General features: G+C 38.6%; 1 protein-coding gene across 1 annotated transcript in view; it reads left to right on the top strand.

Annotated features, from left to right (window-relative positions):
• The first annotated feature begins 274 nt into the window (after nucleotides 1-274).
• LOC148363998 (sodium-coupled neutral amino acid transporter 3-like) overlaps nucleotides 275-24,947 on the top strand; it is a 55,902-nt gene continuing 31,229 nt past the window's right edge. The window contains exons 1-7 of the mRNA XM_088338129.1: nucleotides 275-505; nucleotides 18,351-18,494; nucleotides 18,670-18,690; nucleotides 20,154-20,235; nucleotides 20,306-20,421; nucleotides 24,119-24,192; nucleotides 24,849-24,941. Coding sequence (XP_088194255.1) covers nucleotides 18,391-18,494; nucleotides 18,670-18,690; nucleotides 20,154-20,235; nucleotides 20,306-20,421; nucleotides 24,119-24,192; nucleotides 24,849-24,941 — 490 coding nt within the window. The 5' untranslated portion in view covers nucleotides 275-505; nucleotides 18,351-18,390. The remainder of the gene's footprint in view (nucleotides 506-18,350; nucleotides 18,495-18,669; nucleotides 18,691-20,153; nucleotides 20,236-20,305; nucleotides 20,422-24,118; nucleotides 24,193-24,848; nucleotides 24,942-24,947) is intronic.

Raw genomic sequence — 24,947 nt, 5'->3', positions numbered from 1 at the left:
GGGGCGCTTGTAGGTGGCCTCGCCCAGGGGAGTCATTTAGTGTAGAACCGCCACTGGCTGCGCCCACAGCCATGATTTTAACACTAAGCAAGGAGGTGGCGATGACGTCACGGTCAAAACGGCGAGTTTTTTAACCGTGACGCTGAATGGCCAGCGTGCTGATTTACGCACGAGCTTCCTTCTCCGTGCGTAAAGGCTTTTCCGATATCCACTCGAGGCGCGCGAGGAAGTGAGAGGAGTGCGCAACAATGAGTGGGTGGGTGGGATTTTTCTGTGTGCAATCGAGGGGGTTGGAGAAAGCCACCATTGGAGGCGGATCTCCTCCAACCCCCAACTGTTTGGACTGCAACGTGCTTCACAATGACGACCATTTCTCACCAAGCTCTTATCGAAGCCAGCGATCCTCAGAGTGGCTGCAAAACTTAGTAGACAACAAGGACAACGACCGTTTCATTTTCAGTTGGGGAAATAATCCTGGTAGTTTCTCCAGCGGAACCACTTTTTGGTAAGACACAATTTTATATCTTATTTCATTCTATTATTCCCGTCCCGTTGAGTCCGTATTGTCCAAGCGCATGTGCCAATCCATTAAAAGCATTAGCGCATGAATCGAAACTCAATGAATATTTGGAGATTTATCAATCCGCAACATGTATGCATTGGTTCAGTAACTAGAAGCAACAATAATCAAATAAAAGCGCGTGTTTTGACGTATTTCGATAGCGCCAATGAGTCCACATGTCACGACCATGTGGTCTCAGTGACAGATTGCGCTCTATCTTTTGTTGCATATACAGTACAGTCAACTTTTCCCCCCCTTGTTCCTTCGTAGACTGGTTTTAAGCCAGTACATCTACGTGTTCCGTGTGCTCCGGACTATAAGGCGCACCTAAAACCCCCATATTGGCCAGTACTTTGAAAGTGCGCTTTATAAACCGAAATAAATACCAATCTGCCACCGGGTAATATGGATGTTAGTTACTCAGCTATTCACTGGGACAAAAAAAGACACTTAGGAATGGCATGTTTTTTTTTTTTTGCGATCATAAAAACGGGCAATTTGGTTCGGCACACCAGTTGAACAACACTATACCACGATTCCAAGGAGGATAATGCATACCTGTCAACCTGTACATTTTTGTCGTACAAAGTACGTTTATTATGCATTTTAAGACGTGTACGACGTACAAGAAAATCTGTACGGAAAAACGCAAATTTGTCAATTATGGGTACAATCCCGTACACACCGACTATCGCCAAACGGCAAATCAATAAATTCAAACGAGTTCGCCGCGGTAGCCTCTATCTCGGTATGTTTTTTTTCCATTGCAAACAAAGCGAGCGGTTTGATGTTGTGAAATGAAGTGTCTCATTTTAGAGAACCGGCTTTTTTGGCTCGACTCATTAAAGAGCCGGGTCTCAAACGGCTCACTTGCTTTAATGCATTAAATTACAAATTCTTATGCTGTATAAAGAAGTTGAGAAAAAATGGAAGTATAAAAGGAGAAAATGAAAAACGAAAGGTTTGTGGTTATCCCTTTCATGAGTATATTACCAACAATAATTTAATGCAGAAAACGAATTCATAATTTGAACAAGAAAATGTATTATTCTACTTATTTGTATTTGCATGTATTTTTTTCTTCTACAGTGAACGTCGAAGCCACTTCATTTTTGAACCTTTTTTATAATAAACCTCATTCATGTTGAGCAACTCAGTATCTCACAACAAAATATTATCTAGCAATATATATGATATTGTCTCTTTCTCTCTCTCTGTCTTTTTAACCTTCTCTTGCTTTCCCTTCCTTTTTTTCTTTCCTCTCTCTCTCTTCTCTTTCTCTCTTTCCACCCTCTACTTTTCTCTCCCACTTTTATTTCTTTCTCTACTTTTTTCTTTCTCTCTAATCTACTAGTCCGTGTGGCCGCCAAGTTAATATGAGTTTTACATCCCTGATCTATCTATCTATCTATCTATCTATCTATCTATCTATCTATCTATCTATCTATCTATCTATCTATCTATCTATCTATCTATCTATCTATCTATCTGTCTGTCTGTCTGTCTGTCTGTCTGTCTGTCTGTCTGTCTGTCTGTCTTTGTCATTACTCTACACGTGCATACAGAACAAAATGTCAACACATCCGACCCGCATTTTCCGTAAATATATAATCATACACGTGAAGTTAAAATAAGTGTGATGTAGCTCTCTTTACATAAAAAATAAATAAATAACATTTAAAAATAACCAGAAAAGATTTAGGCCAGGGGTTACCAACGTGGAGCTTGCGGGCACCAGGTAGCCCCCTAAAAATACCTGAGTAGCCCACAGACCGTTTCTGACATGAGCTTACCAGTGATGGGACATAGTGACTTTCTGGGAAATTGAATTTCTGACTGGAACGATGAATCATTGACATGATCAATATCTTTCAATATGATGACCGCAGGGGTTATGTTCCAAAAAGAAGCCGTGATGGGTAAAATCTGTGAAGTCGAAACATTTTTTTTTTACAATGAAATACTCTATTATACAGTAAAACTAAATACCAAACCTCTTTTTGTAGGCCTAAGAAAAATATTTCACAAAGCAAAGTACTGTGTATGTTCATATTCAATATAATTTTTTTTAACCAATACCCACTCTTAGGCAAACGAGAGCCTTCTCTAGAGCCCACAGGCCACTCTTATTTCAGGTGTCCTTTCCCATAGTTAATGTGCAAATAGCTAGCTACATTTTTCTGTATAGACGCTGCCCTACTTTCGGACGATACTTCGTAAGTTGAATTTGTTCGTAAGCTGCTTCAGTGCTATATTTTATATTATTAAGGTTGTACGTTTAAGGCTTGTATAAGTAACCTGTATTGTATTTTGTACTAAAAAAATAAAAAAATCATAAAACTGTATGCTCTATAAAGATGAATAAAGTTGAGTTTAACTTACTTTTGGAAAATGCGCTTTAAGAGGTTCTCCATAATTAAAAGTGTCCGAAAAAAAGTGTTCCGACTATTTTCTCAACCGCATTGAGCTTTCTTATTCCACTTTCATTTCAAAATGAAAAGCTCGCCTCTTCTTTACACTTTACATCAACCATCTTGAATGGATGCCCAAGATATTAACGAATAAAAATGTCAAAGTTCTTAGCGCGCTGGAGATACAGTAGAGCAAACAAACCCGTGTGCGGTCAGGGAACTCTGAATGAGAATACCAGCTCAAGCGGACTTTTTCCAACATGGTGCTTGCGGGCACCCTAGAAATACCTGAGTGGGCCACAGACCGTTTCTGAAAATTGTTACTTTCTAGGAAATTTAATATCTAGATAGATAGATAGATAGATAGTTGACTTATGTTCCAAAAGGAAGCCGTGATAGGTAAAATCTGTGAAGTAGAAACATTTTTTTTTACAAAAACTATACAATTAAATACAGACGCTGCCCTACTTACGAATGAGATCGTTCGTAAGTTGAATTTGTTCGTAAGTTGTTTCAGTGCTATATTTTGTATGGAATGTATGTTTAAGTCTTCTATAAGTAACCTGTATTGTTTTGTACTTAAAAATAAATATTTCATCAAATAATATGCTCATTAAAGATAAATAAAGTGAATTTTAACTTACTTTTAGAAGATGAGCTTCAAGAGTTAGGCGACTTCCTCCCCCGTGGTAGAAATAGGCAAAAAAAAAACAATCTAACCGTTTTCTCAACCGTATCAAGCTCTCTTGTTCCACTTTCATTTTAAAAGAAAAGGCTGTCTTCTTCTTTACACTTTACACCAACCATATTGAAGGAATGTACAAGATATTAAACAATAAAAATGTCAATGTTCTTAGCACGCTGGAGATACAGTATAGTATGTTTACACACAAACTAGGAAGAGGAAGCCGGATTTCTTCTTCGGGGTTGATGATGATGGGTGAGCTCTCACACAGCCATATATATATAATGGTCAAAAAAGCACAACTTATTCAAATGTTGGGCCACTCTCGTCTCAGGTGTCCTTTTCCAATGTGCAAATAGCTGACTACATTTTTCTGTACATGCTATTTTTTTACGATTTGTTTTAGGATATTTATCAATTTCCATGCCACAAAAACAAACAGACTTTTTCTCATAGCTCAGTTGAAATGTATTTTTTCGTTTACTTTAATAAAATTGAAAATCTTTTATTTTATCTTTGCCTACGGTAGGCTGAAGCTTTCATTGTTCTTCCTTCGGATGACAAAAACTCAGAAAACATACGTACTGTATCTAGGTGTTTCCTTTCTTGACAGTACAATAAGAAGTCGTGTGAGGATATCCGTTTATGGATTGGTCGTTACTGCAAGTGTAAACAGGTACGGCGGTTGAACTACTTTCACTGATCTCTTTTAGGAAGAGGCTACCGATAATGGACTTTGGATGGACATGGACAATATTTGCTCCCGATTGTTTTGTTTTTGTGGAGCAAGGGCTAAGTGGAAATGTACACTGTGAAAAAAATGCTGTTGCAATGGGAAATCATTGTATTCATTGTTTTATGAGTTTTATCCAATTTCTTAAGATTGATTTTTCTTTGACTGTTTTTATCAAGTTACGTTTCTCATTTTACATTTCAGATTATTTCCATTATTCTACTTTTTTTTTCTTTTTGTTTCCTTTTTTTCCTTAAATTTTTACCAGGACCAAGTACGGGTTTTAAGTGTCCCCTCTAATATCGAGTAACCATTGTTTTCTTTCCACCATTATTATGTGACCACTTAAAAAGATGCACTATATCCCCACCAGTTCCAAGATGAAACCTACAGCCTTGACCTGGACATTTAACTGTCTGGAGCCTTAAACATTGAGAATTGAATACAACTGTCAGGACCAGAACAGAAACAGGACCCACTCGCATAAAGTTTACCACAAGTTTTATTGAAGGAACAAGGAAGGAAGGGCTGCGTCAATGATCTCTCGTACTCGGCTTGAGATCCAAACAGGGAAGTGGATCTTCCGTAGCGTGCAATGGCGGTGTCAGGGGCGGAAAACTAGTCGGTAGCCGGGACTGGGAGAGTAAGACGTTGTCGGTGTCAGAAACGAGTCGAAAGCCGGGACGGGAGAGCAAACGTGGTTGAAATAAAAAAACGGATCGTAATTCGGGACGGGAGAGGAGACGTGCTCGAGATCAAAACAGGTCGTAGCGGGAGACAAACAGGAGCAAAAAATGGGACAGGCGTGAGTCAGGGTCGAAAAAGGGCTTACCGTGTAAAAACAGAGATTCGCAGGCGGACTGACAAAAGGGGACAGATAGGAGTGGGTTTGAATAGGGACAGGGAGCCAATCAGAGTCCGAGGCAGTTGGCGCCAAAGGAGCGGGCATAGGTGATTCACATCGGTAATCATGACAACAACATTAAGTGAGCTAATTCTTTGCCAACAAAACTTTCGTTTTTACTGTATGAATATTGTTTTTTAGGGGTATGCGAGTGAAACATATTCTTTGTAACATCTTTCTAACTTTGTAGATAGCACTTAAAGAAAATAAGAATGTAATTTGAGATAACATCTGTATTAATTAAGCTTCATAGAATTAAAGCTTTAGTTAAAAAGATGAATACATATTTTCTCTACTGATAAAAACATAAAAACTTGCACTTTAGAAAAAAGAAGCATACACACTCTGACTTAAAACAGCCAATAAACATTTATCTTTTTCAGGTTTTACTTTGAAAAAATAATGACCGTTAATGGGCTTACGCTAAAAACATTCTAAAAACATTCTTGAGATGTGAGAATAAAGCTGGAGTGCAAAGACATGTTGGAGCATTTGTGTGTGGAATTCTTTGCATTTCAGCTCTATTTTCAGATTTCCAGAATGTTTTCAGAACAATTTATTTTTTAAAACTGTAAGATTTGTATTTATTCGTCCCCGTAGGGAAATTCACACTTCCAGCAGTATCCTTGTGTTGAAAAATAAAATAATAAAATAAAAGATATACAAAAATACCTATTATAACGTGTTGATATAGAGTATTTAAATAGTGCTAGGGGAAATACACACTGTAATAAAGATAGGGTAATATGAAAATGTGGGGGTGGGGTTTAATGTGGGCTTTTACTCCCCCACGTGGAGTAAAAGAGCCTCATGGCATGAGGAAGAAATTATCCCCCCAGTCTGTCCGTGGAACAAGACTGTGACAGTAGTCTGTCGCTGAAGCTGCTCTTCTGTTTGGAGATGATGCTTTGTAATGGATGTAAGCCTTGTATCCGCCATTCTTACTCCAAAAACCAAATGAAATAGAAGGAAAATGTGCATTGGCTGTTTTAAATTTGTTCGTAAGTTGCTTCAGGGCTAGATTTTGTATGTTTAAGGTTTGTATAAGTATGCTTAAGGCTTGTATAAGTAACCCGTATTCTTTTGTACTAAAAAATAAACAATTCATAAAATAATGTGCTCTATAAAGATAAATAAAGTTAAGTTTAACTTACTCCTGGAAGATGAGCTTCAACAATTAGACAACTTCCTCCTCTGTGTTTAAAAGTGGACCAAAAAAAAAGCGATCCGACCATTTTCTCAACCGCATTAAGCTTTCTAATTCCACTGTCTATTTCAAAAGAAACGGCTCGCTCCTTCCTTACACTTAACACCAACGATCTTGAATGGATGCACGAGATATTAAACAATAAATACGTCAAAGTTCTTAGCACGCTGGAGATACAGTATAGAATGTTTACACACGAACTAGGAATATGATGCCAGATTTCTTCTTCGGGGTAAATGCTTGGTGACCTCTCACAGCGCCACACGCAGGTAGCGGCGGAAAGAAGCACTACAGTAATGTCCTGTACTCGGAAAAAGGTGCACACAAAACAAAATCTAACTTACAGATGTCGATGTAAATGTTCTGCATTTATATAGCGCTTTTTAAGTCTATGAAGACCTCCCAAAGCTCTTCACACTTTCCATTTTACACACAGTAACTAACCGTCAGCCATGCAAGGCAACTACCTGCTCATCGGGGGCAATAGGGATTCAGCGTTTTGCCCAAGGACACTTCGACATAACTCGGAGGAGCCGGGAATCAAACCTGCAACCTCTTGATCCCAAAACAAGTGCTTTACCGCTTTTACCGCCCCAGCAATGTCCAAGTATTTAGCGCTAATCCAGAAAAAATGTTTTGTAAGTCGAATGGTCGTAAGTAGGGGAGTGTCTGTATACATTTTGGGACACCCTGTATAGTAAAAGAAGAAAACAATTAATATAGATACGATACAAATACATATATTTTTCTTAGGAAACCATAGCAAATTCCCCCGCCCCAAAACAAATGACTTTTTCTTTGATTACCTCATGACTTCAATACTCCAACTCAATACAACATTTTATTTATATCTGTACATTCAAGGAAACTGTATCGACATTTCGTTCTGTATACACGTGTACTAGAATGACAATAAAGTAGATCTGAATCTGAGTTGTTGGTGATAGAAAGGAGTGGAGAGGTGTTGTGAAAGGATAGTGGGATTGTGGACGCGTTCTAAAGGATGGGCTGGGCACCTGTATGATGCGGCAGGGGTAAACCAGTGAAAGCTGTCGGGCCCTGCTGTTGAACAAAAGAGTGTGTTGTGTCACCCTGACCCGAGTGACATGGCCGCTTTCTGGTGTCCCGTTTCATCTGGAGGGACGAAAGCATGACCAACTTGAGTGCCGAGGTGACTAACTTTGTTTGGGTGTTTGGGCAATTGGGTTGGCCTTGGTCCAAAAATGTTTGTGTGTTTTTTTATGCTATTTATTTCCCTTTTATTTTTTTTGTTATTGTATGTGTGTGTCTTGCTTTCGGTCACCCCTCTTGATGGATATGACCAAGGTAGATAGATAGATAGATAGAACCTCATGAGCAGTCCCTTCTCAAAGTTTCTTCATTTTCCTCTTGCTAAGGTTTTTGAGTTTTTCCTTGCCCTCATGTCGGTTAGAGATCAGGGGATGGTGTAATACTAGTCTGTAGTTTGCAATAATTTGTGATCTGTGCAGCTCTTTGAGACTCCTTTTGATTAAGGGTGACACAAATAAACATGACTTGACTTGTTAAACAGCAGTTTTGTTCCAAAATCTGACCAAAAGATGAATTGGCAACGTGCCAGGATTGGCTGGTGTATATCTCATCCCACCAAAGCTTGTTGAGCTCTCCCACAGTCTTTTCTCATGCAGGTGAGGCAAGGTGACCTTGGCAACAAAATCGTAAGCACATACCATTCCCGTCGGGTCAACAGTTTCCAAGACGTCAAAAAAAGAATAACTGTCTTCGCAACAGTCAGATGGGCTCCGTGTCGCTAGCAATAGTAAACGCAATTGTTGTTGTTTTTGTTTTCGGTTGAATAATATTTTCATGATTTTGTGTTTTCTCATCAATGTCTTTCAAAACGTTTGGGTTTTTCAAGATGTGTAAAGCTTCACCCATCCCTCCCACTCACCCAATCAAATGACTAAGTTCTCTTCCGGTGTTTTGGCGTATTTACAGTTCTGTGGATTCATCATAAGGTATCTGAACACTGAACACAGATTACATAGTGAACTTTTATATAAAGGATTCTTTAGCGTTGTACAGCTAAAACGAGTTTTTTTTCCCCATTTTTTTGTGTGACACCTTGACTGTAAATTGTAGTGAAAAACGTGCCATATATATACTGCGAAGTAATCATTTGTCATTAAGTTTCGGTTTGGCTTTGCGTGTAACTTAATAGGATAGAGGAATCAAGGACAAGATGGAGAAATTTTGCATGCAATCAAATCTGTCTCTGAGCCACAGATACTCGTAGAAAGAGCCATATATGGCTCGCGAGCCATAGGTTCCCGACCCCTGCTCTAGAACCTTTTACAGTCACTAAATTAGAAGTTCAACACAAGTAACTAATCAGTGCAGGAATCAAAATTTGGCTTAGGAAAAGCACGTATTAAGGTACATAACGTAAACTTTTTCCACAATAAATTAATCCAAATGTCAATACAACCAACATGACTTAAATTAATTTCAACGGAGCTCGCGAATTGAAGCGTAGACACTCCTGTTTTAGAGGCAGATTGACAAACATGTTATGGTAACAGCTAATCGCTCAGCCTTCTACTTTAGTGTGCTTTTGATGCTCTCTCTCAATCACAAACACACACGCTCGATTGACCAGCCAATGTTATGATCAGAACTAATATATAAGTCTCCACCAGAAAACAAATTAACTACTATACTTAATCACAGACAAGCTTTTCTCCCACGGACTTTGTAAAATCTTTGTTAAGTTGTCTTGAGTACGTTTTGGGAGATTTTGCACTTCTAGGAGTGCTTTAAAATCCTTATACTTTTCCTTTACTTGAGTAAATTTTTGAAGAAAAAAATGATACTTTTACTGCGCTACATCAGGCAACATTGAAGTCGTTACTTAGTTATCTATTAAATCTTCTCCAAATAAGTACGCGTCTGTCCGTCTCCACTAAAGGTCATAAACAGACGCTCCCCTACTACGAACATTCGAGTTACGAAAAACAGTAGGTACAAACATTTTGTTCAAGATGTTGAAAAATATCTGGACATTGCGTGGCACTGTGAGAGGTCACCCAGCATCCATGTCAAAGAATAAATCGGCTTCCTCCTCCTAGTTCTTGTTTAAACATTCTATACTGTATCTCCAGCGCGCTAAGAACTTTGACATTTTTATTGTTTAATATCTCGTGCATCCGTTCAATATGGTTGGTGTAAAGTGTAAAAAAAAAGTGAGGCGTTTCGGAACGCTTTTTTACTTTTTTACCACGAAGGAGGACCTCTTGAAGCGCATCTCCTAAAAGTAAGTTAAACTCAACTTTATTTAACTTTATAGAGCATATTATTGTATGAAATGTTTATTTTTTAGTCCAAAACCATACAGGTTATTTATAAAAGCCTAAACATATTTAAATAAACTTTAAACATACAAAAATATAGCACTGAAGAAACCTATGAACAAATTCAACTTACGAACGATCGTCCGGAATTCGTTCGTAAATAGGGCAGCGTCAGTATTATGACGGAGACATCAGCCAGGCTCTACCACGTTTAACCAATCAAACGTAGCAGTCTCATCACATAACCATATTCAACTTCTGCGGGGAGTAAAAACTGTTTACGAATGAAACAGATCGATAATGTCGCTTAGCAATACCGGCTATGAAAACACAGAAAAGGAAGAGCACCCCTGGCCCTCACATCAAAAGCATGTTCCCCTTAAAAAGGGTGCCAAAAACTAGCCACAATATGCAATGTCTCCTTTGTTCGAATTCATGGGCTAGCTTGTTGTACTAAAAAAATAAAAAAATCATAAAATTATATGCTCTATAAAGATGAATAAAGTTGAGTCTAACTTACTTTTGGAAGATGCACTTTAAGAGGTTCTCCTCCATAGTAAAAAGTGTCCGAAACAAAGTGTTCCGACTATTTTCTCAACCCCATTGAGCTTTCTTATTCCACTTTCATTTCAAAATGAAAAGCTCACCTCTTCTTTGCACTTTACATCAACCATCTTGAATGGATGCACGAGATATTAACGAATAAAAATGTCAAAGTTCTTAGCGTGCTGGAGATACAGTAGAGCAAACAAACCCGTGTGCGGTCAGGGAACTCTGAATGCAAATTTCATTTTCATTTGCTTGCAGTATTCGGGCTTTAAATGTGCTACTTGGTGCTACATGTGCTTTAAATTATTAGTTGATTTATACTATTTTCATTTTACTGTTTGTTAAAACACTTATTATTTTATTCTACTTCTAAATTAAATGTTTTTCTCTGTTGAATGGATGCTCTTCGATAATTTGATGATCGGATTGGTTGTTTAAAAAAATCAATAAATACGACAGTTACTCAGTGATTGAGTCATTTTATCATCAAGTACGTTTTTACTTTTAGTCAAGTAAGTATTCGGATGACTACTTTTACTTCTGCTTGAGTAATATTATTCTAAAGTAACAGTACCTTGTGTCAAATTTGAGGCTACTCTACCCACCTCTGCTTAGGGCCAACACTGAATTATTACCGATTAAAGCCGAGTTATTTGTTAACAGGTCCTCAGGCCGGTCTTTGTTACTCGGTGCCCGTGAGCAGCTCTTTGGTGTCCCCTTCTATGGATTTCTTTCTGCCCTAAAGTGAAACACTGTACTTGGCACGTGGTAGAGAGTGTGCCAGGCGCTCGAAAGTGAACCTCGTGCCTGTTCTTGTTCCGCAGCGGACACATGAACCTCCTTGTCCCCGACCCCCTCGTCAAACCGATAGCTGGGACATTTTAGAGTGATAGGGGACATTCAAAGTTCCCTATTAATTGTCTAAGATTTCGAAATTCATAGCAATGCAGCGGAAGGCGATTTATATATTCTTTACTGTCATGTTTTAAATGTATATTACAATTGACTTTACTGAATGATGTGACAGAATTGCTTATAAATAAATGGGATTTATTATTGCTGTACAGCAACACAATTTCTGTCAGAAATTCATTTTAGTACTTAAAATTAAAAATATATATTTTTCTTTCTTTTTTTACCTTGTATTTTCTGAATGTTTTTTTCACTGGACTTTTTGTAATGTGAAGCTGCAAATATTGAGGAAAAAAATAGTATAACACTTTGAGATAACAGTGTTTTTAATATTCTTTAATTTATTTACCTTTCTTTTATTATTATCATAAATAGTATTATAATTATATATATCTGCCACCTGAACATACAATTTTTCTTGGAATGGTCATTCTTTTTCTAACATGAGTATATTTTTATCATATTTAAAATATGTGTTTGCAATATTTGCCAAACTATACACCTTTTAGGGCAGCACGGCGGCGCAGTGGTTAGCGCGTGTGCGGCACAGTTCTAAGGTCTGTGTGGGTTCAAATCAGGCTACCGGACTTACTGTGCGGAGTTTGTATGTTCTCCCCGTGCTTGAATGGGTTTCCTCCGGGCACTAATGTTTCCTCCCACATTCCAAAACATGTATTTCAGGTGGATTGGCCGGTCCAAATTGTCCCTAAGTGTGAATGAACGAGCGAGTTGTCTGTCCCTGTGTGCCCTGCGATTGGCTGGCACCTAGTTCAGGGTGTCCCCCGCCCACTGCCCGATGATTGCTGGGATGGGCTCCAGCACCCCCGCGACCCTACTGAGGATAAGCGGTGCAGCTAATGAGATGAGATGAGATACACCTTTTAAAGCATTGTTTCTCAACTAGTGAGTCGAGGCCTAAAAGTGGGACCCGTTTTCATGGGGTCACAGGCTTTTGCCTTCGCAAATTAAGCTTACACTCCTTAACAGTAGATGGCAATAATGCTCTGCCCAATCTCTTCTTCCTCTTCAGTCAATCGGCACGTTTGAAAGGGGACCCTATCTCAGTTGATTGTGATTTTCGTGTTTCGAGTATCATTCAGCACCTCTTATTGGTAATTAACGCAAATCATAAAAAAACCCAATATGATTCAAATAATAAGGACAAATTTATAAACTATTATATAATCATGCATTTTTAGATACTAGTAGAATGATTAATTTTCATAAATTTTACAAAAAAATCATGAATACATTTCACTTATTTATTTATTTATTTCGGGCAGTTACATTCTTTGTGTACACATGTAAATATCGCTTCGATGCATAACAGAATGCCTGAAAGGGATGTGGACAAAGAAAACTTAATAAATACCACCCCTTTTCTTATATCTATTGATTGATTGATTGATTAACTGATTGATTGGTTGATTTATTGATTGACTGATTAATTGTTAAATTGATTGATTCATAGACTGACTGATTGACGATTGATTTAAAATATGTATAAATCCCAAAAGAAAATGATTAAATACAAAGCATTTTTTACCTTTTTTTATACTCAACAAATTCCTGAAAAATAGAGTTTTGACCAATCACAAGAGGAAAATAGCATTTTGAAGGTTCTTGATTGGTGGTCTCTCTCTTCCAAGAGCCGGCTCATAGAACAGTTTCTTTCAGGAGCGAGTCAGTTGCAGGATACGTCATATCAGTAAATATTGTATTCGTATTCGCTATCTAACTATATGGTAGTTTGAATGTTGACGTCATCTGAAAAAACGTGACGTAAACAACTCGAAGCGGGAAACTGCTTTATTCAAAGTAACGCACGTGTTTTGACCATTAGTAACAATAACGGTGTTGTAACGGCGGAAAAAAATAATTGGTTTTATCACCCTGTTACTGAAAAAAAAAATAACGCCGTTATGTAAGAGCATTATTCAGTGGCGATAATTATCGTTTTGTAACAGGAAAAAAACAGTCATAACTGTGTTACTACTGGTAACTACCGATAAAATGTGAAAAATTATTGTGCAGTCAGGTCACTTTGAGTTTCCGTACTCTTATTGTTACTTTGTCGCACTCAGAGTCGGTTGCATTCCACAATACAGTTCCAACGTTACACAGTGTCCCTTCAAAGTAAAGCTGGTATCGGCACCTAATTTATGGAACTTGCTGTTCTTGGATATTGTTCTTATTTGTTTTTGTTTTTAGCATGGCTCAAGCGAATGTCGCATCTGGTTACCTTTTTTTTTGGCCCACGCGGTGTTTAATGTCGCAATCCAGGTTTGGTTGTTGCACAGTGCACACTAAGATTTTCCACTTTGAATATTGAACTGGGTTTAATATTCATGAAGATTTTCTAAGCATGACGGGGAGGGCAAATCACTCCTAATGCCCACACGTCTGCGACATAGCTCTCTAGATCATCTTTTATCGATAAGATAGCATTTAATGTCATATGTGTATGTGTTATGATCCCACTTTCATAGAGTCCGACCCGAGACTGTGTTGTAAAATTTTCAGGAGTTATAAGTGGTCCTCATTGCAGAAACAGGTAAATACAGAGCTGTTTTTTTCTCCAAGGTGTGCCAGCAAACGGAGGTAGTAACAAGTTTCTTTTACTCCGTGTACTTGAGTAGGATTTGGGATATTTTTTACTTCTAGGAGCATTTTTAAAATCACTATACTTTTTACTTTTACTTAAATAGATTTCTAAAGAAAAAAAATGTGTACTATTACGACACTACATTAGTCTGCAAGCAGCCGTTACTTAAATCCCATCCACGTACTGTAATTAGGCGTCTGTCTGTCTCTGCTAAGGCGCCATTATTTTGTCAGAGTTCTCCTTATTTTTATTTCGATTTGACTTAGCGGGTTCACCCTAACTGTCTCAGTACCAGGGTTGGGTAGGGTTACTTTAACTTGATTACTTTCAATTACTTTTGGATTACTCCATTACCAAATATGCTAATAAAAGACAAAAGAAACTAAATATGAATACAATTAATAAATTTTGTGCAGGCTTGCGGAGTAACAGAATACATGGAACGGCAAAAATGATGTTGGCAAGCTGTTTGGATTTATTTTCATTTTGTTTCTGTCGCATTTTATGTTAGTTTTGCCGGAGATCAAAGAGATCAAAGCCAGGAGAGAAAGCTTACCACGTGTTGTGAGTCATAATTTTATTCATATTTAGTTTATTTTGTCTTTTATTAGCATATTTGGTATTGGAGTAATCCAAAAGTAATTGAAAGTTCAGTAAGACCTCGGTTATCGCGGTTAATGGGGACCAAAACCACCCGCGATAAGTGAAAATCCGCGAAGTAGCGGTGCACCTTCAAAAAAAAAAAAAAAAAAATTTTTTTTATTCTTTTTATTTTTTTTATTATTGTTATTTAGACCCAGTTAATGGGGAACAAAACCACCCGCAAAAAGTGAAAATCTGCGAAGTTGTGACGACCCTTCCAAAAAAAAAAAAAAAAAAAAATTGTTTTTTTGTTTTTTAATTATTATTTTTTAGACCCGGTTAATGGTGACCAAAACCACCTGCTAAAAGTGAAAATCTGCGATGTAGCGACGCACCTTCCAAAAAAAATAAAATAAAAAATAAAAATTTCATTATTTCTTTTTAGACCCGGTTGAGGGCGACCAAAACCACCCGCTTAAAGTGAAAATCTGCGAAGTTGCGACGACCCTTCGAAAAGAAAAAAAAATATATATATATATTTTTGTTTTTTAATTATTATTTTTTAGACCCGGTTAATGGCGACCAAAACCACCCGCTAAAAGTGAAAATCTGCGAAGTAGCGACGCCCCTTCAAAAAAAAAAAAAAATCTCATCTCATCTTATTATCTGCACCGGGTGAAGCTGTGTCTGCTGAACTAGCTCCGTCGCGCAGCCCGGGAGAGACCTCCGCCGAACCCCCCCTCCCCCGCCCCATCCAGCCGGCCGCCTTATCCCGCATCCACTGACGTTCCGCCGAAAACACCCGCAAAAAGTGAAAATCTGCGAAGCAGCGACGCCCCTTCAAAAAAAACAAAAAAAAAAACATTACAGACCGCGAAGCTCTGAAGCCCCGAACGTCGAGCTGCGAAGTAGCGAGGTCCCACTGTAATCCAGTTAAAGTAACCCTACCCAACAGACTTACTATTATAAAGTCTTGCCATTTATTGTTGATTGAATGGACTGTGCATATTAGCTCAGGAGGTAGAGCGCTCGTCTTGGGATCAAGAGGTCACAGGTTCGATTCCCGGTCGAAGTGTCCTTGGGCAAGACACTGAGTCCCTCATGCCCCCGATAAGCAGGTAGCATGGCTGACCCTGCTATCGCTGTGTGAGTGTGTGTGAATGGGTAAGTGTGAAGCACATTGTAAAGCGCTTTGGGAGGTCTTCATTGACTTGAAAAGCGCTACAGAAATGCAGACCATAATCTGATTGAATATTTGTTTTATAAAAACAATAAATAAGACTTTGCGTCAGATATTTAGTACCTGAGTAGTTTTAGATTTTCAAGGACTTTTTTACTCAGGTGATTATTTAGATCACTATGTTTTATTTCTATCATTCTGAAGTGACAGTACTTTTACTTGAGTAAAGGTTTTGGTCAGCCGCCCCACCTCCGGTTGCCAGTTATTTAAAAGCCCCCTCTGAAAATTTGCCGTCTGTACGCAAAACATGAGAGCAAACACCAAAAAAACCCCTCAAACAGGCCTTGACCTCTGACGGCGTGATTTGTTTGCCTATGGCCCGACTGCAATATTCTGGCTAGAGGACACATTTTTATGTTACCCAACAGAGAGGAGATGAAGTTGCGAAAGGTCCTGCTAAATAGAGTGCAGTCGCTTACAGTGAAGGTTACAGTACGCAATTTGTTCATTTTGTATTGAACTTGCCTATTCATTGGAGTAAAGAAGCTAAGCTACATTTGTAAATATTAGCATGTTAATAACCATATTTTTTTTAACATAAAGAGCTAAGCAATGATACGAACAACTTTGTGAACACTTTTTGAGCACACCAAAAAAATAGTCTTTTGCGAAATATTTTTCATGCATAAGGCGCACTGGACTGTAAGGCGCCTGGAATTAAAACTACTGTATGAGTTAGTTTTGCATAAAGAATAAATCTATACATTTAAATTAAGATATTTATTCACAACGCAAAAAATAAACATTATGACATCTGGTTTCACTACTAATATTAATTAATTGATTCAAAAATGGTTACTGTGCTGTCCTCACTTCAAAGTATTTCTTGCTGTTCATTCAAAGGATGGCTTTAACCATTACCTTTATACGGTGGCCGTACTAAAAACAAAGTACATAAAAGTCCTGTTAGCTTGCTAACTCCAAAGATACAATGTTAGCTAAGCTGAGACATGCTAACAAAAATTGCAACAAGAGTATGTAATTTTGTACAAAGGTAAAAGCACTCTTAGATTGGCATGCATATGACTGGAGCGTGAGCGCCCTTCTTATACTGTTAAATGGATTTTGATTGGAGGATAGAATAAACCACGTGCACGTAGGAGCATTCTGATTGGACAATTTCCCGGTTACATGGTGTGATATACACTGCTGGCCACTAAAGGGCACTCTAACCTAACAATAAACACGTCCACTAGGAGGTAAGCTAACATAACAATATACTTAAAGGTCGTACCTTTTTTAACAAATTCCTTTGCCAAAAGCAGAATGATTCATGTGATACATCACAACAGTGAATTTTTTAAAAATGGATAGGAGTCTTGAGAAAATTGCCAGTCTCCTTCAAGTTATAGCTTTATGTGATGGGTTAGCAAAAGGAGTTCTGTGCACCATAGTGGTTCATTTTTTGATAACAGGGAGCTTACCAGTGGCCTCCAAGTTGTAGCTTTTTAATTAGAGACACATCCCTTGGTGCCATAGAATTTATTCTTCTGACCTTGAAGGCCCTTATCCCTGAAACAAACTCAAAAACGTAACTACACACTTTTTGAGTATACTATATGCCATGATTACCGATTGGCTCTCTGTCCCTATTCAAACCCACTCCTATCTGCCCCCTGTTGTCAGTCGGTCTGCGAACCTCAGATTACCCTAGGCAAGCTTTTCGACCCTGATTCACTCCTGTTTTTGCTCCCGTCTGTTTCCCGGCTTCGACCCGTTTTTTTTTTACCTTGACCACGTCTCTTCTCCTTTCCTGCCTTTCGCCTCGTTGCTGATCCCGACCACGTTTTTTCTCTCCTGTCCCGGCTACTGACCTGTTTTTTCCGTTCCCGACACCGCCATCGCTCACCACTGAAGTGCCACTTCCGTGTTCAGAGCGACCAGCGATCACCGGGTCGTGTGTGCTATCCTTTCCTTTCTTCCCAATAAAACGGAGTGAAACGTGACACAAGTGGGTCCTGTCTCCGTTCTGGTCCTGACACTATAGAAATATATACACTTTTAAAGATATAAAAGTGTCGTGAGACCAGAACAGACCAGGAAACCTCAGAGCATTCGTTACAGTTCTTTATTTAAGATAGCGTTCAGGCCTTGCGAGAGACGTAATGGCTGTCAGACGTCAGCAGCGGAGCCGGAAAGAAGGCTTCGGATCGGGTGGCCAATCGGAGGGCGGAAGACAAGCAGGTCGGGTTTACCGGGGATGGAGAGAAGATCGTAGCGTGGGACGGAAGCAGGTCGGTTCGGAGGCAGGCAGAAACAGGTAAACAGAGTTCTAGACGAAACGGGCAATCAGGAGAGTTACAATCGTAATACTCTGACAGAGAGGTCTGGGCGCAGCGCGCTAAAGAACGAAGCGTCAGCCAATCAGAAGGCGCCCACATGATTGCTCCAGGTGACAAGAGTTAGCAATCATGACAAAAAGTAAAAGTATATATTGGGTATAAGAGTATAGGATATAGTATAAAAGGCACATTTAAATCATAATTTCCCTTACAGGCTATACCAATAAACATGACATGACCTGACCTATAATCAATGTAGGATAACGTGTTCTTTTAAAACTCAAAAGGACTTTCTTTGACCAGAAACATTTTTGTTTTTTGTTTGTGTGCATGTGTTGCCTTATTGAAGACGCCCAACAGTCCAGAGAGTGTTTGCAACAACATCCAAGATGGAACAAGCTGAATCGGAGATGAACATCTTGTCCAACGGAAAAAGCCACAACATCGGGGACGATGTAGATGTTCCAATGAAGATGTCGCTCGAAGACGATCAGTGAGTATTTTTCGGGGCCCGCAAGCACGGCCTGCGCAACCCTGCACGTATACTACGTCGCGTAGGAGCTCTGTAACCATTCGGACGAGTGTCGACTTAATGCTTGTTGCTTTTTTGTTTTGTTTTTATTATTGCATGTTTATTTGATTGCCTCAATGGGTGGATCCTTGCACAGAGATGGCACTCAAACTGTCAGGTATGGATGGTTCGAACTTTAAGAATTGAATGAATTGTATGTTCAGAACCGGTGGTGTCCAAACTATGACCAAAGAGTTAAGAACAGACAGTTAAGTTTCATTTCTGTACCCCAAATCTGTCAAGAACCAGAACAGGATCAGGACCCAAACGCGTGGTGTTCTCACAAAAGCCTTTTATTTTACAGGAATTGGGGAGTCATGCACGTTAGTCAGTGGTCTGGCAAGGAAAGACAGGAAGCCAGAGACCGACAAGATCGATTCCAATTGCCGGAATGAAAACCGGAGAAAATAATAAACAAGACAAAAATAGACTGGAACGAAACTGGAAACTGATATTAAACATGACAAAAATAAACAGGAACAATACCGGACGGGAAATACCAACAGGAAAACAGAACCGGGTCAGAACCCACGTCTTGTGGGGCACAGGTTCGTTGACAGACTGACAAAGTAAGAGAGCGCGCAATGAGCTTAAAAAGACGGAAAGCCAATCTGTTAATGAGCCGCAGCCGGCGCCACACGGGCGGGGCCAATGGGCGCCTTGGCAACCGTGACAAAATCAAATAATAAAAATTGTATTTGTGACTGAAAAATGGTGATTTTAGCAGTGCTGTCCATCATTTTCAACTATGCAGATTAACTATTTACAATTATAATTTCTATGTTGTATGTTGATAATTTTCACAAGCAAAATATTTTTGGCGTTTTGTATTAAAATTTTAACTGTACCACATCAATGATTCCTAACTACAGGCAAGATCTTAAGCCCAAGCTCGAGTCCAATCCCGTCCCGAATTTCAGGCCGAGTCGGGCCTACAATGTCAATCTTCTTCTTGTTCTTTACTGCCCTTTTTTAAATTATCCACCCGTCATTGTTCTTCATTGTCTCTCAGCCTCTCTCTCGCTCTTAAAGGCAGACGCCAACCCTCAAAAAATCCGTAAATGATGGTAAATTTACAGTTGAATGGAACTTCTGCAGACACAGAAATATAAAAGATGCAAATGTTTTTACATTCTTGTTTAACTTGGATTTCGTTACAAAAGACACACATTAATTTGTTATTTAAAAAAAAAATCACCTCTCCTGCTCCCGAGTCCTCACAAACAAAATATGAGATTTCAGGTTTGCTTTGCTTAATTGGTTAGGTTTGGGCTGGATTTTTTTCTGCCCTTTCTTACCTCTTTTCTCAACTAATTAATAAAATAAATACATTAATATATGACTAATATATGATTCTACTTGTTTAGTTTCTGAAGTTAGGGATTGGATTTAGATGCCGTCCATTGAGTAACAGATTTTGGTACACTTGTTATAATACACTTCAAGCAAAAATATTGAATTCAGATCTCTCAGTTTATTAAAGACCCTCAGAGGACAACGTTTGGGCACCCCTGATTTGAACAAGTAGTACAACAAGTGTTCAACATGACTAGAGTAATTCGCACGTTTGTCTTACATTAGGTTTGATGACCCAGACGGAGGGACAGAAAATGAGGAATTTTTGCCCAGTACCGATGGAAAGAAACCAGTTCGATTCACAGATGTGAGTAAAATAACTGACAATGTGCTTTCCTGTATTTTTTTTGTCTTTACATCTTTGTTTTTCGCATCAGTTTGAAGGGAAAACATCCTTTGGTATGTCCGTCTTTAACCTGGGTAACGCTATTATGGGAAGTGGAATCCTGGGATTGGCTTACGCCATGGCCAACACTGGCATCCTCCTCTTCTTGTGAGTATTACCATCGAAATTCTGTCTTTTTCCATATTTTTGAAGCATGGGAAGATTAAGCCGACAGTTTTTTTTAATCGCAGTACAACAAGAGCTTTATTATCGAATAGCTCTCAAGGCTGTAGAATCCCACATATTGACAAAAATGCAATTTCTCATAATAAACCAGTGGACTCACTGTTCTCCATTCCTATTTGGTCAGAGGGTGCACCCACATCTGTCCGTTTTCCCAAGACTTAAGTGTTCTTTGTATCCCTGGGTGGGTGACGTTTTCACATGCTACGATTGGTATTTCACAATGGATTTGTGACTACATGCAGGTAATAGTTCAACTTAGATCAAGTCAAGTCAAGTCATGTTTATTTGTATAGCCCTTAATCACAAGAAGTCTCAAAGGGCTGCAAAGATCAAAGGCTATTGGAAACCACAGACCATTATGACATCCCCTCATCTAAAATCTACATAAGGGCAAATAATACACATATTATCAACATAAAATATAGGTTATTCATATGCTATAGAGTAGAAGTGAAGTAGAAGCTTGGATTTAAACATTTCCACTGAGGTTGCAGATCGAATCTCAGGAGGAAGAGCATTCCACAGCACCAGGGCCCAGATGGAGAACGCTCTCGAACCTGCGGATCTCTTCTTGGCTCTTGAGATCACTAGTAGACCAGCATTTTCAGAGCGAAGGCTCCGGACCAGAACATGGGGGGAAATTTAATCTGAAAGATATGAGGGAGCAAATCCTTGCCGGATTTTGTGTACTACCAACAGAACCTTGAAATCGCATCTTAAGCTAAGGAGCCAATGCAGGTTAGCTAAAATCGGGGTAATGTGATCAAACTTTCTTGTCTTAGTTAGAAGTCTCGCTGATTGATTGGTTGATTGATTGACATTTTTATTTTTTCCCCACTGGTCATACAAGGTTAGAATAATTTAAAAACCAATAGCTTTGGTAGACAATTGACATAACTTAAGAAAAAAAGGGCAGACAGGAAAAAGCTGGAACTTATCTTGACCCCCTCCACTTGAAAACCAAAACAATGTTCACCACAGCTAAAATCAGGGTAATGTGATCAAACTTTCTTGTCTAAGTTAAAAGCCTCGCTGCAGCATTTTGTACCAGCTGAAGGCTCTTGATTTTGGACTTCGGGAGACCGGAGAGTCGTGCATTACAGTAATCGAGACGGAAAGTAACAAATGCATGAATTATAATCTCCGCATCTGACTGAGACAGCATAGGGCGAATTTTAGCAATGTTACCAAGATGGAAGAAAGCTGTTCTAGTAATGTTCTTCACGTGTGTTTGAAGGGACAGATCGGTGTCAAATATGACACCTAAATTTTTGACTGAGAGATCAGAATTCAGATTTTTGGTGTAATCCGGGTGAATCGTTTAGATGAGTGGTTTTCAAATGGTCTGACTTCAGGACACACCATTTCGCCCTAGTGACAAGCTGGACTCAAATCGACGATTTTTGAAATGACAAATTCATCACAGTATTTGAATGACCGATAATTGCCTAGCGTAGATCTTATTATGTTCCTTCAATCAACTTGAATTATGCCTGGATTTCTGAGTCCAAACATTGAGGTTGCAAAGACATACAGGTTGATTATTACACATCCAAAGTGAGAAGAGGAAAATTTACAGCTTTGTCAAGGTCATCAGGTTCAGCGCTAACCCAGTTTAGAAGGACATCACAATCTTAATCTATTCCAACGAAAGAGGAGAGCAGACACTCTGGCAAGCGGCTACACAAGGCCGTGTCTGACAGCTGCGCTCTGCATATACTAAGAGGACATGAATGAGCAAATCCAGATCCCACATTAGGATTGCAGGTTGGGCTATTTTGGGCTGTGGCCTTCCTGGAGTCTAGAGACTGTACATATAGGTGGCTTTATTTTGAGATGTGAATCTCTTTTGAGGTGTTGGCTGTCAGTTTTAGTGAGCCTCTGTTCGCTGTAATTCTATATCTGTTTTTTGAATGGCATCATTATGGCATTTTAATATGTGAACATGAACTGCTTATTCCGAGTGCAAGAAAATTGTCAAATACAGATGGTGCCCTACGTACGAACGAGGTTCTGAATGATCGTTTGTAAGTTGAATTTGTTTGTGCTATATTTTTTTATGTTTAAGGTTTTTTAAATATGTATAAAGCTTGTATAAGTAACTTGTATTGTTTTGTACTAAAAAATAAACATTTCATAAAATAATATGCTCTATAAAGATAAATAAAGTTAAGTTTAACTTACTTTTGGAAGATGAGCTTCAAGAGTTAAGCGACTTACTCCTCTGTGGTAGAAAGTGGCCGAAAAAACGCGATCCAACCATTTTCTCCACCGCATCAAGCTTTCATATTCCACTTTCATTTCATTTTACACCAACCATATTTAATGGATGCACGAGATATGAAACAATACAAATAGCAATGTTCTTAGCACGGTGGGGATACAATATAATATGTTTGCACACGAACTAGAAAGAGGAAGGCGGATTTCTTCTTTGGCTGGGTGAGCTCTCACACCGCCACACGCCGAAGCACTACGATACTGTCCTCTACTCGGAAACAGGTGCACAATCCAAAATCTAACTTACAGCAATGTCCAAGTATTTTTCACATCCCCAAAAAATGTTCGTACCTACCATTTTTCGTGAGACGAATATTCTTAAGCGGGGGAGCGTCTGTATATAAATGTGTTTTACCCTCTTTATGTTTTAAGGCATTAGTGATGCCATGCTGGAGATTCACACAGAATATGCTGTAATGTTTTAGTTTGGAGATGTCTGCCTCAAATATTGAAATGATTGAATACTTTTGTATTTCTTTAGCACATGGTAGATACGTTTTCTATAAAATGCAACTCAGTACTGTATAAAAACATAAAATGAAAACAAGAAAAATTCCTCTTGTCACACCACCTAACAACCCAAAATGCCATTAGTGACAACCCCTTAACATTTGCATAATGTACATTAATTATTTATGTCAAAATAGTTGACATTAGTCTTTGCAAAGGTTTTGACCCATATCTCACAAACTATGTTATAAGGGTTAGACTGGTGCTAGCAGTTACTTTCGTAATAATTTTTAACTGCTCAAGGAACTATACATTTAAAAAAAATTGGAGTTAATCAAGTGGCGTTTTAGAGACTTTGTCCCTAGCAAGAATTGTTTGCCCATCTGCCACAAGGCTCTAAACCAACTGTTAATTTTACACTAGCTCCTTCCATAATTGTCACAATCAAGTATAACAATAACATTATTATGACATAGAACATAGCGTAAGTGACAATGAATGTTCTACTCTTGAGAACTTGTGAAAACAATTGTCTGCGCCCTTAGGATCAGTAGCTAATACCGCAGTTTGGCGCTTAACCTTATATCATTTTTTGGGTGATTTCAAAACAGATGTCGTCAATTTAAACAATCTTCATTTTTAAACATAATCGTCTATACTAGCCAAAATCCCTGCACGCTAAGAGCATACTGATTGAGTTTATGTAAAGTAGAACATTTACAAAACTAGTACAGGGACAGTTTTCCAAAGTAACTACACAAGTCCTCCTTACGCCAAACAAAAGTAGATTGTCCTCATCAAAAATATCGGTCTTAGACCTTCTCATTATTTTATTAATAAATCGAACAGAAAATGGATGAATGTATAAATGAATTGAATCATGTTGCAGATTTCTTCTGACTGCCGTAGCTGCTTTGTCATCATATTCTATTCATCTGCTCCTCAAATCCTCCGGCGTTGTCGGTAAGAATGTGCTTGTCCAATAGTTATGAACCTTTCTAATGAAATATCCCCTGACCAATGTAAAGAATTTTTATTTCAGGAATAAAAAAGACAACACTGTAAAAGCTTGGGTAAAACAGAATTCATATTGGGTAGAAAATTGCTTGTATCTATTTGATGTATCTTTCAATTCATTGGGTTCACTGTAGGTAGTTACATCTGGACAACAACATTCTGAGCATTTGAATAAACCAATTTGACTAAATGGTTTCCATTTTAGACTGAGAAGGAAATATAACAGATACTTGTAAATGTCTGCATGTATGTTTCTTTAATGCATATAGTCACTAGTCAAGAAGTCAAGTCATGTTTATTTGTATAGCCCTTAATCACAAAGATTCTCAGATGAATAATCTTTTTCCTCTTGGCCCTTTTGCCAAATTTTCTAACCCAATGCGGCCTGCGACTCAAATAGCTTGCGCACCGGAGTGCTTGTCTATTGTAAAAATCAATGAAATCACCAATAAACCATTTGAGCCGTTATTCAAACATTCTTTGGAGAATGCTGTTAATAGCAACTTAAGCATGTAGTCCGAGAAGGTTATTTTTCAAGACTTGTGGCAAGAATGGCTCACGAGATGGGTCCTTGGTAACAAGTGAGGGTTTTGCGTTTTCAGGAATCCGTGCTTACGAGCAGTTGGGCTTCAGAGCCTTCGGCACCCCTGGGAAGATGGCGGCCGGCATTGCTATCACTCTGCAAAACATCGGAGGTGAGT

This window comes from Urocampus carinirostris, chromosome 6, assembly GCF_059441175.1.
Source record: "Urocampus carinirostris isolate Australia breed hairy pipefish chromosome 6, RoL_Ucar_1.0, whole genome shotgun sequence".
Lineage (NCBI taxonomy): Eukaryota > Metazoa > Chordata > Actinopteri > Syngnathiformes > Syngnathidae > Urocampus > Urocampus carinirostris.
This window is presented reverse-complemented; position numbering and strand designations above follow the sequence as displayed.